General features: G+C 38.7%; 1 protein-coding gene across 7 annotated transcripts in view; it reads right to left on the reverse strand.

Annotated features, from left to right (window-relative positions):
* CCDC171 (coiled-coil domain containing 171) overlaps positions 1-10769 on the reverse strand; it is a 273454-nt gene extending 262685 nt beyond the window's left edge. For 5 of the 7 annotated variants that reach the window (XR_012071926.1, XM_072959385.1, XM_072959380.1 and 2 more), the window contains exons 1-2: positions 10392-10669; positions 2735-2892 (exon numbers count right to left, since the gene is read on the reverse strand). Coding sequence is in view for 6 of the 7 variants with exons in the window: in XM_072959385.1 (XP_072815486.1) it covers positions 2735-2778 (44 nt within the window). In the remaining variant the exon portion in view is untranslated. Of the gene's footprint in view, positions 1-2734; positions 2893-10051; positions 10230-10391; positions 10670-10718 lie in introns of those variants that run through there. The other 2 variants (XM_072959383.1, XM_072959382.1) reach the window with 2 other exon arrangements.
* Positions 10770-14980: the final 4211 nt, after the last annotated feature.

A 14980-nucleotide genomic window follows, 5' to 3' on the forward strand; every position in this document is an offset into this window, starting at 1 on the left:
AGACACAGAAGGTAGATTAGTGGTAAATAGCAGAATTTAAATAACATCACTGATCCAGATTCTCAAATTCTTAAGAGTAACTCAGCCAGTAAAAATTATGATAGATGCAGTCTCCCAAGGTAATAGAAATAAAAAATAAACAAATGGGACCTAATCAAACTTAAAAGCTTTTGCACAGCAAAGGAAACCATAAACAAAATGAAAAGACAACCCACGGAAGGGGAGAAAATATTTGCAAACGATGCAAGCAACAATAATTTCCAACTCAGTAACAAAAAATCAAACCACCCAATCAAAAAATGAGTAGAAATAGACATTTCTAAATAGACATTTCACCAATGAAGACATACAGATGGCCAATAGGCACATGAAAAATGTTCAACATCACAAATTATTAGAGAAATGTAAATCAAAACTACAATGAGATATCACGTCACACTGGTCAGAATGGCCATCATTAACAAGTCTACAAATAACAAATGCTGGAGAGGGTCTAGTGAAAACGAACCCTCCTACACTGTTGAGAGGAATGTAAATTGGTGTAGCCACTATGGAAAACAGTATGGAAGTTCCTTTAAAAACTAAAAATAGAGTTACCATATGATCCAGCAACCCCACTCCTGGGCATGTATCTGGAGAAAACTAATTCAAAAAGATTCATGCACTCTAATGTTCACAACAGGACCCTTTACAATAGTCAAGACTTGGAAGCAACCTAAACATCCATCAACAGATAAATGGATAAAAATGTGGTGTACACACACACACACACACACACACACACACACACACACACACACAGGAATACTACACAGCCATAAAAAGAATGAACTAATGCCATTTGCAGCAACATGAATGGACCTAGAGATTATTATACCAAGTGAAGTAAATCAAAAAGAGAAAGCCAAATTCCATATGATATCACTTATATGTGGAATCTAAAATATAATACAAATAAACTTATTTAAAAAACAGAAACAGGCTCAGACGTAGAAAAAAATTTATGGTTACCCAAGGGGAAAGGAGGTGGGGGAGGGATAAATTAGGAGTCTGGGATTAGCAGATACAAATGACTATATATAAAACAGATAAACAACAAGGTCCTACTGTATAGCACAGGAAGCTACATTCAATATCCTATAATAAACCATAATGAAAAAAATATGAAAAAGAATATGTATATATATAACTGAATCATTTTGCTGTACACCAGAAACTAACACAATATTGTAAATTAACTATACATCAACAACAAAATTATGGCAGATGTAGATTAATGTGGCAAGATGTTCCTCCCAAAATTAAAAAAGCAAGATACTAAATAATGTGAAATAATATTCTAATTTTGAAAATATGTATTTATATAATATATTTATATTTTCAAAAGAAAAGGTCTGGACAAGTAAATACTTGTCCAAAATACTATCAGTAGTTAATCCTAAGTGATAAGATTATAAGTAGTTTCATTGTTTTATTTATTTGTATTTTTAAAACTTTTCTAAAAACACATGCATTATCTACATTAAAATATACATATCAATAAATATATATATGCACATATACAAAACAGGGTATCAGAGCAAGAAGTAACCTTGAAGATATTTTATTTAGCAGTTTTCAACCATCTTCCTCATCATGGTGGTGAAGAACCAGCTGATGAGACATCACTCTAAACCCTTGCAACATTTGATAAAAGAAAAAACTCTCCTTGAGATAAAATTTTAGCAAAGAAAATGTTTACATTTTATTTATGTATTCTCTATCTTGCTGCAGAAAGGATTTAAGGTAGCTCCTAAAGACAGGTGGAAAATATTTATACAGTAAATCCCACTTATAAGGTGAATTACATGTTAGTCATGATGCTTGCCCAATCCACACATTCTTGCTGAAAAAGTGCTCAAAATCAGTTCTTTTCAAACTAAATGTGAGCAAGGACTATCCACACACCCTCACTGCTCCTGTAAAATACATCTAAAAGTGATAACTAAAAAAAATTTTTTTAAACAGATAAAATATAACCCTAAGTGTTTTATTATTAGATTCAACAAACAGAAAATTACTGTTATGTGATTATAAAAGTTTCTAAACACTTTCAATTTTTGTACTTATTTCTTTGTAAACCACACTTTGAGTTGTACTCTCTGTAACAGCTCCATTTTATATTACAGACTGAGATTTTTAATATTATTTACATCAGATGTGAACAATAAACTAAAGGAAGGCACCTCACACAAAGGCAGATATCAATGATTCAAACAGGTGAGCAAAAGCAATTCTTTGGATGTAAACTCCAAGTAAAGGAACAATTAGCAACCGGAGCTAAAACCAACAGAATGCTTAACCAGAGTGATGAATCAGAGTTGGGGCCATGAGGAAAGAGGAGGAAATAGAACCACAGGGATTATGGCAAATCAAGTAATGTCAACACAGAAATATGAATAAGCAGAAGAAAAGACTTAAAGAAGTGAAAAAGAATAACCATGTCTCTATGGACCAGAGAAAGTACAGACACTGATTTTCATACACTGAGCTAATTAAGGAGCCTAAAGAGCCACAGTCTCCAGATCCAGTTCTGATTCCTATAAGGCATCAATCCTGCTCCTCTAATTTCATGAAATTTCTACTTCCCTCACTTTCCCATAAGAATTCTTATAATCAGCCCCTCTAATCACTTACTTCTTGCTCTTTGCAGCCAGAAGCATTCCTCAGCTAGAGGAAGAGACTGAAGGCTTACCTTTGGATATCACCAGGGGCATTACTTGTAGTGTTTATACTCATGACAAGTCTTCCAACTCTTCCAAAATACCCCACTGTTGCTTAACAATACACTTCGTTTTTGATGATTAAAACTGTCCGAGATGTCTGTTAGTTACAGGTCACATGGGCTGAAGTCTGTCAAAACAGTAAAAAATATAATAGTAGATTTTTATATAAGTTCTGAGACTATGGGTGATTTTTCTTTTCTGTGACTTACTTGTATTTTTTAAGTCATTCTCTAAAAAATATGTAAATACGTATATTTTAAAAAGCCACAGTGTTTTCTTTAAAAAAAAAAAAGATTAGAAACAAACGTGACAAAACATTAGAAAGATATTCCTTCTTGTAAGAATAAGCTAATGCTATTGGATGATTTTAATTTCACAAATAAATGTAATAAAAGAGTGACAAATTGTATTTAAACTGGAAGAATAAGTTAGTGCCTATCACTAGAGCACAGAATTGAGTTTGAAAGAAAATGAAGACCAGAAACATTTTTTGGTTCCCAAAAGCTTTTTTCATAAATGAGGTATTTTTAATGCAATGCTACATCCAAAGAGGCCAAAGTACTCCCACACACAAAAGAGCTTATGGTAATTTGCAAAAGCCTTCTCCCAAGGGACTAAAGAGGAAGAAGGAAAGAGGAGAGTATTTGTCCCTTTCCCTGGCCTTCTCTCTGAAGCACTCTTTTATGGGAGATACTCCAAATCATACAGAGTCAAACATTTAAAGTAAGTTACTTTACTACAGTATGAAGGAGTCTCTGGGTAAGCATTTCAATCAGAGAGATAAAAATAATTAACTAAGTCCAAATAGACACAAATATGAAGATCTCACAAATAGCTCTTAGTAGAAGTCCAATATCCTAAAAAAAACCATGAGATTTGATCTTAGAGAGATATGAGCTAGGATACCAATAAGCATCTTACAAGTATGTGGCCATGGGCAAGTCATTTAAACTCTCTGAGCTTGTTTTCTCAACCATAAGAAGGAGATAACTGTATCAGTCTCACATATTTTAGATTTAAATAATACATACAGCACACACAGAGTGCACAGTCACTGTCAGTTTGTATTACTGAACACAAATCCTCTGAGAAAATATAATGATCCCTGATAAATGAAAGGAGTAGGCAATACTTGGGGTGATTTGGTCTGGAGTAAAGATGTAACAAAATATTGTGTAGTGAAATTATAGGTGTACAGGGATAGCTAGAAAACCAAAAAAAAAAAACCTAAACTGATTTGTCCCTTTTTCCAGTAAACAACTCAGAGAAATCACTGAAAGAAAAGGGACTCAAATAAGCTAAATGAGATATAGACTCAACTAAGGTATTGAGAACTGACTAATGGCTCCTAGAGCCAAACAGAAGGAATCTTTAAAATAGTGATTCTCGTAGGTGATAGCAGAATAATCTGTCCTAAGACAAAGAGGATGGAACTTTTACCAAGACTGGGGGGCAGGGAGAACTCCCATTTCTTCAGGTACCTAAAAGACTAAGTTTGTGAACAGTGGTAGACAAACAAATACCACTATCATTAACTTAGTGAGCACCTGCTACAGTGCCCAGCACTATACTTGATTATTTATACATAGAACTATAGACCTCTGATCCTTACAACACTGCAATGTAAAGATTAGCCCATTTTCAACAGAGAAAACTAAGACTCAGAGATTAGAACTTTGTCAAAAGTCGCCTAGTTACAGGACCAAAACTCCGACTCATAACTATCCAACTCTAAAGCCCAAGCTCTTTCTACAATGTCACTGTGGATACAGTTAAACCATAAACTACCTTATCTCAGGTCTATTATCTTCACTTCAATCAAGGAAACATGATTAGAGAGGCTTAAATGACTTGCCTAAGGCCAGTCAGCTACTAGGTAGGGGACACCAAAAACTCAGTCAAGCTCTTCTGATACTGAATCCCAAAACTTTTCATCTGACCACCATGCCGCCAAAGCTCACACTCCAGGCAAACTGCCTTCAAAACAGAAGTAAAAGAATCAGAACCTAAAAGGAAGGGATTCCTCTATACCTAAGAGTAATGTCCAAGACTAAAAAGTACATAGATAAAATGTTTCTATTTTTGTGAAAAGGATTACTACACACATGTACATGTGTGTGCCTATGTGTCACAACAGGCACAAACAGAACACCTATGTCCCTCACAGGAAAAGGATTTATATGGTTAGGGTCTTAATAATGTCTGCTGTTTTTAGTTTTGTCTTGATCTTGGGCAGAGAACTACAAGAAGAGGTAGTTTACCAAATTTAAATATAGTTGTTTCAATAAAACTAAATTGAAGAAAACCATCATTTTTCAGTGCATTATTTCAGTCTGGAACATCTTCAGATCTGAATGGTCTTCTAGAAAGAAAGTGTCTTCTATAGCTCAGGTGTAAGTTTCATTGATTCCCAGGTCACTGATACAGCTAATGTAGTAGGCAGATGATCTTTGCCCCCTGGTGTTTCTCTCTTGTATAATACCTTCCCCTTTACTGTGGTCAGAACCTGTGACCTGCTTCTAACCAACAGAAAATGGCAAAGGTAATAGGATGCCACCCCGATGACTGCATGTTATATAAGACTCTGTCTTAGCCGATTGAAGTGACAGACAATCTACTGACCTGAATAAGCGAACTGCCAAGCTGTGAGCTGCCTATGGAGAGGGCCACGTCACAAAAAGCTGCAGGCAGCGTCACCCACAGGCAGTAAAAAACTGCATCCTTTAGTTATACAGATATCAACAGCACACAAATTCTGCCAAGAACCTGAATAAGCTGGGTAGCAGATTCTTTGCCATCCAGCCTCCAGATGAGACTATAGCCAGCCGCACATTGACCACAAGCTAGTGAAACTCTGAATAGAGGGCCCACTTAATTGGTGCCCAGACTTCTGACCCATGGACACTGAGAAATAATAAATGAGAGATGTTTTAAGCCACTAAGTTTGTGGTAACTTGTTACACAACAATAGAAAACTAGTATGGATAAGAAGCTTGGAAATGCTCTTGCAGAGTTAAAAAAAAAAAAGTTGAAAGACATGTAAAATACAAAAATTGGTTCTCACACCAGCCCTGTCTGTGTGTCTTTTATAAAGTCTCTTTGTTTTTCTATAGTTTAATTTCCTCATTAATTTAAATAACAGAGTTTGTAAAAAATCCTATCTAAGGTAACTCAATAGAGAATCTAGAAAATCATGGGAAACATTTATAACAAAAAGAATTACAAAATACAAATGAATAAGGGCAAGCCATCAACAGCCACAAAATCTGTATGGGAGTGAAGGTGTCTACAGAGGGGAAAGCAGACGAAAATAACAAGGCTGCATCTGAAAGAGTCCCCAAAGAGTCAACAGACAGTTAAGGGAAAGCACTGCAGGACAATCTGAGAGCCATGGCTAAAACAGGCACATGTAACAGGCATATGGGAAGACAATCTTGAAAGGGCTGATACAGTCCAGCCTCATGGACTTTCATAACTGACCTGTCGAGGTCCCCTTCCTGGACAGGGGTCCACACTAACGAGAATCAGTAGAGGATGGAATCAAAATTAAGCAGGATAGGGGAAATTAAGACAAAATAAAGAGATGGCCCAGACCAAACTGTAGGAGGAAACAGAATCAGGAAATCTCAGAAACAAGCCACCATAGTTTTTAACACTCACAACAAACAAAAGATAGGGAGGGTTCCACGAAGTTAGAAAAGTCTTCCCAAACCTTGCTCAAAGTTCATGTAAAGGAACCTTCCATAAAAATAAGCAACAGAAAAGTAATGTGGTCAAATCCCATACAAACTGAATATTAGAAAAAGAGTGAAGAGAAGAATGGACTTGTACAAACAAAAGACCAACAGAACGATGTGCCCATAAAACAGATGAAAATTATAACTTACTATTTCAAACTGAGCTAAAAGACACTAACAAAATGATTTAAGACCAAAAAGAATAAGAATCAGAATTAGAAAACCTCAGAAACAAGGTGACAAAGATCAGAAAGAATTAGAAATAAAAGAAAAGATCATATCAGTAATGAAGACTAAATTAGAGGAAATACAAGAGTAAACAGACATGACCAAAAAAATGCCTTAAAGGACATATGAAATGAAACAGTGGTAACATATTTTTTTAAAAAATGAAGAAAGAGATCAAAATGATTCAAGAAAAAGTGACAAAATACTGAAAACAGGCAAAGAATAACCAACAGGCAGGTAACAGGAGTCCCTGAATAAGATCAAACCAAGGGAAACAGAACACTAAAAACTGTAATTTAAGAAAATTTTCCTGGAATTTGAAAAGATTTTGATCTACACATTGAAAACACAAACTGCGTATCTGAGAATACTGACCCAGCACAACCAACACCAAGACACATTCTAAGGTAACTACTGGACTTAAACAAAAAACGTGTACACAAATGTTCACAGTAGCATTGTTCCTAATAGCCAAAAAGTGACAACAACCCTAATATCCATTAACTGACCAACAGATAAATGATATATGAAATATTATTTAACCATAAAAAGGACGGAAAGATTGATATATGCCACGACATGGATGAACACTGAAAACACTACGCTAAGTGAAATAAGCCAGATACAAAAGGACACATATTGTATAATTCCATTTAAATGAGATGTCCAGAATAGGTAAATCTATAGAAACAGAAACTAGACCTGTGGTTGTCAGAGGGCAGAAACAGGCGGAAATGTGTCTGACTGCTAATAGGTATGAGGATTCTTTGTGGGACTGACAGAATTACATAGTGGTGACTGCTGTACAACTTAATATATTTAAAAAACCATTGAATTGCACTCTTTCAAATGATGACTTTAATGTTATGTGAATTATAGCTCAATTTTTAAAATTCATCATTATAGAAAAAAAAATCCTATAGTCTCCTTCATCAAACTCTTATTTGCTTCCTCTCTCTCTGATATCATCTCTCGATGACACAAGGGTTCAAGGGCCTACCTCTGAGTGTTTTAGGAAGACTAAATCAACTAAGGGCCAAATACAGGTGCATGCTTGAGTTTAAACTATGATGGGATTTCTATACTATTGAATATGGCAGAGAAAATGTAGCAACATCTCCCTTTCCTTCCACTAGAATGAAAAGAAGAAATGATGAGAAAGGTAAACTAGCTAGATACAGTAATAAAAATATCAGTGGAATAGGAAGTCAAAGAATTGCAGGGTCCCCACATAATACATCCTCCTAACTTTACTTGAAACTTCTTGATGAAATGCCACAAGTTAAGATAAACAATAATTTGGCTAATCTATATGTATAATTAAAGATTTCTTATAATATGTAATCAATGTCAGCTTTTCTCTTCTTCAGTAGCTGTGTAACTCTTTAAATAATGCTTTCCATTTGAAAATATTCATCATTTACGAACAAATGGATACCTCAAAGCCACTCCCTGTCATCATTCCTACTGTGACAAACATCCCTTATCCAAGTATCATGCTAAAAACTTTCTATAGATTACCTCATTTCACTCTACACCAACCCCAAAGGGAAGATACTGTTAATATTCCCATTTTACACCCAAGGAAACTGAAGCCTAAAGATATTCAGTCAGTTGTCCAAAATTGCATCTCTAGTAAGTGACAGAGTTAGGATTCAAACCCAAATTGGCTGACTCCAGAGCTCTACTCTGTACCTTGCTACCGACCTTCAAGACATCGAGCCAGGGAGCATGTGAGACCTCACCTATCAAGGAAGCATTTCTGTTCCATGCTGCAGATTTCTTAAACACGGATCATTCTTTCCCACAACCAAATAAACAACAAGTCAGGGTCTTTTTAATGAAAGATGACTCAAACTTGGATTTATCAATCCAGGTAAGATTTCCACAGGCTTGGGCCAAAACTAGGCCATCCTTTGGGCAGTGGCAAATAAAGGCAAAGTTTAAATCAGCGTTTTATGCTGGTACGTTAATAGATTAATCCTCTCTTGGTAGTCAAGTGGGACTCTTCTCACCATCCTACTAAAATAGATGAGCGGTTGTTATATATATCATTCTTCAGTAAGAAGTTTTTTAGAAATAAGTTATAGGGCAATTGAGGCCAACGGATCAAGTCTAGACATCCTGAGAGTTAAGTATTGGCCAGAAAGAACAATTTTACTTTATATTTCAGAGCCACTGCTGGTACAAAGTTTTCCTGCCTTACATCTGAGCCCTTCTGTGGGTCATCCAGAATGGACTCATTTCTCTCGGTGTGTCCATACAGATTAGGGGGAAAGGGAGGGGTGGGGAAGTAAAAAGATAAAAACTCCTATTATTGAGCACTTCCTACATGCCAGATACTACACTAAGCGTATGTGACCTCCACTGAATCTTCTAATAATCCAAGAGATTATTATGCACATTTCACAGATGAGAACACTGAGGTTTGGAGAGACTGAGTAACTTGTGTAGATATTTAGTGGGAGGGTTAGAATTCAAACCCACATTATGGCTGACTCCTAAATCCATTCTCTTTCATAACACAGTGCTGTCTTCAATGGGCCATATTCCTTCAATAGTAACCACACATGTGTTAGGAGTGTCTATCAGCAAACAGAGAGCTCACCTTTAAAGGAAATATTTGGTTCTTTCATCAAGACAAGACCAAGACAAGCAGGATGAGACTATTAAACAATTTTAGGATTAAATGGGACTTTAGAGACCAAGACCATCCTCCTTATCTGACACATAGGAATCTTAATGCCAGGGGGATTGGGTCCAGACCAAAACTACTACCCTCAACTTTCCTTTTAGCAGGTTGCACTCCCTTTGTTTCCTCTTCATTTCATGGGAAACCATATTCTTTTCCTGTTACAGGCTTGTTTGTTGTTATAAGGCACTAACTGTTCAATAAAACAAGTGACAAAAAAATGGTAAGTTCTTTCCTCCAAGATTATGAGAACAACTATAAAATAACAGTATGTAATATATTCAAAAGGGTTGAACACCAACTGAAATTGCTTCTCAAGTAAACTTATCCAGTATCACTGGAGATCTGATTAAAACGGAGGCGTGGGGCAGGAGTGTATCTGCCTAGGATAAACATTACGTGGAATACAGAACAGTCAAAAGGAGGCTCCACTTCTACAGAAATTGTACAACCTCGGAAAAACTCAAAGCTCTCTTTTCCGTCATTCAAGAGTCATGGAGTAGAAGCTACAGAAAGCCCAGCACAACTCATTCATTCGTTTATCAAGCATTTATAGAATGTCTAGTGCGTGGCTGGCATTTTTATTTTAAAGGTGGAAAAGATGTGGTCCCTGTTCTCGAAGGACTTACTGATTCTTGGGAGGGAAAGAGCCCGGCAGTCCGGAGTTGTAAACCTAAGACGCTCCAAGCCCAGGCCCTCTGGGTCCAGCCCTCTGGTCCGTGTCCAGTTCTCAGAGTACTGAGGCAGCAGACTTTGGCTGGAAGGCTCCAAGACGACCTTCCTCCAGGTAGGCGGAGAGACCCAGCCCTGCGAGCCGGAGGCGTGTCCCCACGGACAACACGAACAGCCAGTTAGCCTCAAACTAACTTGGGGGTACCCCATAACCCTCACTGCAGTCCCCCATACCGTTCCTCTCAACACCTCCCCGCCCAAGTCGTTCGCCTCCAAGCCCCCACACCCGGAGGTTACCTCAGGGGGTGGTCCTGTGATCCAGACTGCACACCCCAAACCCCTGGGTGCCGCTTCAAATCTCAAAGGCAGAAAGAGGCCCAAGCAGATCCCGGGGTCGGAGCAAAAGCTATTGGAACTCGACGGACTCTAGGACCCTGGGAGGCGGAACAAACAGCACAGAGGGGACAGCACGGGGACTAGCCTCAGGGAAACGGTGTTTACAACGGCCGCTTCCGGAGACTCGACCTCCCTCACAGAGCGCCGCAGACTTTCACTGGCCTCCCGGCGCGCCCCAGCCCGCCCCTTTCCTCCGCCTCCTGCGGCCCGCAGCTGGGGGATACGCACTCGGAGAACGCCGGGCTCCGATTGGAAGATCCCGGCCCGCGAAGCTGCGCGGCGCTTCTGGAAGGCGAGCCGGCGCATGCGCTGTTGCTGAGGAACGGCTCGCTCGCCACCGCGCCTAGTCCTGGCGCGGCCCCTCGCCACGTGAGGACGCCTCAGCCCACGCTCCAGTGTGGTGGTCTCAGCGAGGGGTGCGCGGGTCAGCGTCCCAGAATCCCCAGAGAGCCGACTGTGAAAAGGCAGGTTTCTAAACCCTGACCCCTTTTCCCCACCTCCTGAATAAAAAAATCTGAAGAGGTCGGATCCCACATCCTGCATTTTTAAGCCAGTTCCCCAGCTGATCCAGTGCAGCCCCTCCGCCTGTGTGGTCTGGTGCCAGAGTCGGGGAAATTCTCTGGGCTCGACTTGTGCGCCAGTGGCTGGTTTCCCGCTGCTTTGACCGCTCTCTTCATGCGCTGCGCTTCTCGTCCCCTCCTCCATCCCCATTGTGTCCCAGCCCTGTAACAGGGCTGGAAGAATGCGGGTCAGTGCGCTGATGCTGTTGTAGCGCCTTTCATTATAAGTATTACATAACTGCGTACCTCGAAAAAAAGTCTTCGGCGCATTAGCATTTACTCCAGTGTGCTCCGTTCCTGGTTGATAATTTATGCTTCGATTTCTCCCGGTAGCCGCGTCCCAATCTGCTAACAGGGAAACTGGAAAACCAAATACTCTTGTTCCTTGGCTTTTGAAAGCCTATTCCCCAAAGAAAAATGTAAATTGGCGGGATTCTGATTAAGGATTTTTACCTACACCATCTCCTCCCAAAAAAGTGTTTAATACAAAATGAGCCTTTCATGCTAAAATTGTCCCATGTTGATTGTAATCAACCTGAAACCAGGTGTAGGGCCGTCTTTCCTCCGTCTCCCTTGGGAGAGCCTACGGTCGTAAATGCAAATACAAATTGAGATTAAAACCTCCTTGATTCCTGTAGCCTTGAAACTTTAATTGGCTTGAGTTTAGTCATTTAGATTAAAAAAGGAGGCCCATCGTGCCTCCCAATAATTTAGCCAGGAAGGGGATAATTGCTTCAAAGAATAGAGTTTATGGAAAGGAAAATAGTCCATTCTAACACTTAGAAACGAAAGGAAAGATTACTTTTTTTTTTACTTTACTAGTTTTAATTAATATTTATAAAATGTTTTATTTGTGTTTTAGTAGAATCACAAAATTGAATATTGTACAGTAAGAAGTATCAACAGTACTATACTGTACTGTATACTACTTATAATGAAAAATGAGTGCAGGGGGAAAACTTTGCGATCTTCATTTATTCATTCAGCATTTGTTGAATACAGACTATATGCCTACCCCAGAACTATATGGCTATAGGATATAGGTACAGTGAAATTTAGAAGAGGGAAATGTTAAAATCAACCCTGAACAACCAGAAAGGCTTTATAGAGAACTCTGAGCTTAGTCTGCAAAGATGGTTATAGATTCACCAATCTAAAAGGAATTGGAAGGCATGGAAGCTATAGACACCAACACAGGAAACACTATGACACCTTGGGAAAACTGAACAAAGCTGTGTGTGCAGTCTTGTGGGTGGGCGGGAGTGGGGAGTAGGATGTCAGGCTGGAGAAGGAAGGAGAACCCAGATCATAGAGGGCCTTGTAAGTCATACTTAATTTACCAAACGACAAAGCTAATCAAGGATGTTGAGCAGAAAAGTTCTAATAATTACACAATAAATCAGACTGCTTTCAAATACTTGGAGATTTTCTTTGTTTTTCTAATAGCTAAAAGGTTAGTTCTCTTGTCTCTCATTTGCTTAACACGCTACTACTTAGGGAAGCTTTACAGAAAGATGCTGTCTAGCTCACTCTTCTTTTAGCCTCAGAAGTCAAAATACTCATTCTTTATTTTGAGGTATTATTTCATCTCTCACCACCACACTACCAGAACAGCTTCCAGAGTCAATAATGACCTCATTACCAAATCCCAGACTTCTTGTCACTTTGTCCTCAGATTTCTCTCCAGAGTAGGGGAGACTCAGGGTTTCACCAGCTCTCTGACCTTTTTGCTGCTGCTCAAGGTACCAGTTATCCCTTTCTTGCCTGTCTCCTCGATACTTTCTCAGTTTTTGCCCTCAAGCTTCACAATTTACCATATTAGCTTCTTTGATGATGTCATCCATTCCCACAAGTGTGAGATCTGGGTCCACAATTTTCAATTCTTTATGTCCATCTGACATCATAATATAAACTGAACTCTGGTTTTGAATTTTTAACTCATTTGAACAGTGCCACTTTATGTCTGGCAATATTAAATTCAGTGTATCTAAAACTTAATCTTTCTCAGCTTCTCACTGGAGCACCCCCAAACTGCTCCTCTACCTATTTATAAACCTTCTAATCTCTTAGACACCCAAGTGAAAATATTCCTCTCTCTCAGTCTCTCAATTCCTACATCTGAGGATCACTAAGTCCTACCTACTTTTTCTTTATACCCTGTCTTCTCTCTGGCTCCTGCTAAACATTTTCATTTATTTGTTTCCTTATTGTTTCATATCCAGGCACTTGTAATCAGGATGTTCCCTGTGGCCTGATACAAGTCACTCACCTCCTCCTTCTGTGCAAATTCTCAACATTTTTACTTACAAGTTGACAACTCACATCTAGGGCATTTTTAAACTGGGAAATATGAGAGGTGAGGATCAAAAAAGGAAAAAAATCAGTAGTAGGCCTAAGGGCACATATGCACCATTCTGACACGAAAGGAGTGTTATGAGCTGATTGTATGCATGTGAGCAGCAGGGTTTTTTAAGCACCAGATGAGCCACATCCTTTTGACCTGTCAGTAACCTCTCCCAGAAGGTTCAAACACCAGGTGTTTGATTATTATGCTGCTTTGGTATCAACCCTTAGAACTGCAAGGCCTTGTCATATTGTTGCTCTCTGTGGCTCTGGTTCTTTGCTCCTTCAGTCCCTGTTCTTTGTGCTACAACGGAAATGATTCTCGTGAAGCACAACTCTGATTATGTTGCCCTCTTCATTAATTCTTTTAATGGCTCCTCAGTCCTTACTGAATCAAAACCAAAGGTTGCCTCCATCAATCACGGTCCCTTATTTTTGTCTCTACCTGCCTTCCCAGCCTTGCCTTCTCCTATCTCACAATAAATCTTCCATCTCATTCACATTAGCAATGAAAAACACAAATAAATGTAATAAGAGGTAAACATGGACTTACATTAAAAGCTTTAAGATATATAGGCTAATATAAAAGATTTAAATCCAGGTAACATTATTTATTAAACATATGTGCCATTCCTATGCTAAAAGTGGTTTCACATGTATTCTAATTTTTTTCAAAAAACCACACATTTTTACCATTTGTTCTGATAATAAATACACAGTCACTTAGATCAGGGCAATTATTAAAAGTAAAAGTCTCCCCAAAGTCCTGCCTTCCCACCCTAGATATAAAAAGTGTTAGGAATGTATTTTATTTCTGTAAAGAAATGCAACATTTTTGATGCATAAATAAATACATTTTAAAAAAGACATGTTTATTCATTTATTTTTATATTTATGCATGTGTATACACACTAGTACACACTGTTAGACCCTTTCCATTTCCCACCCCATCCTTGCTGAAAACCTCAATTTGTAGAAGTACCAAGTAGAACTTCAGGAAATGAATGTTCTGATGACACTATCCTGTTTCCTACTGCCAGCTACTGGCTCCCCAAGGCTCCCTGGTAGCTAGGCTGGGCTACGTGACCAGTTCTGAATACTGAAATATAAGGGCACGCCTACTGAGGAGATAATAAAAAGAGTCTTGATCCCCCATGACACTATTTCGTTGCTGACCCATTCCTGGACTTCCTTCTGACCTAAACAATTAATGATCTTAGAATATAAGTCTGTGCTAGTCATGTTTTCTGTTATTTGAAGCCAGTGGTGTGCTGATTTCCTTGATGTACATACTCTAAATACTGCCACTGTGGCTAATTTCAAGCAGCCAACATGGAGTCTCTGACTGCAGAGTTCAGAAGAAATTTATACATTGCACACTCAAGAGCCCTGTGCTCTCTCAAGCCTGCATTGGCCAGCTCTAGCACATCACTGCTGGGAGCCAAACAAATACTCACTGAGGCATTGAATTCTACCTAGCTGGCTATCTAGCTATCTATATATATCTATATATATCTATATATATTTGTCTATCTATCTACGTTTTCCTTAGCAATATAGCACTGAGTCATTTCTATGTCAATATGA

Source organism: Vicugna pacos, chromosome 4, assembly GCF_048564905.1.
Source record: "Vicugna pacos chromosome 4, VicPac4, whole genome shotgun sequence".
Lineage (NCBI taxonomy): Eukaryota > Metazoa > Chordata > Mammalia > Artiodactyla > Camelidae > Vicugna > Vicugna pacos.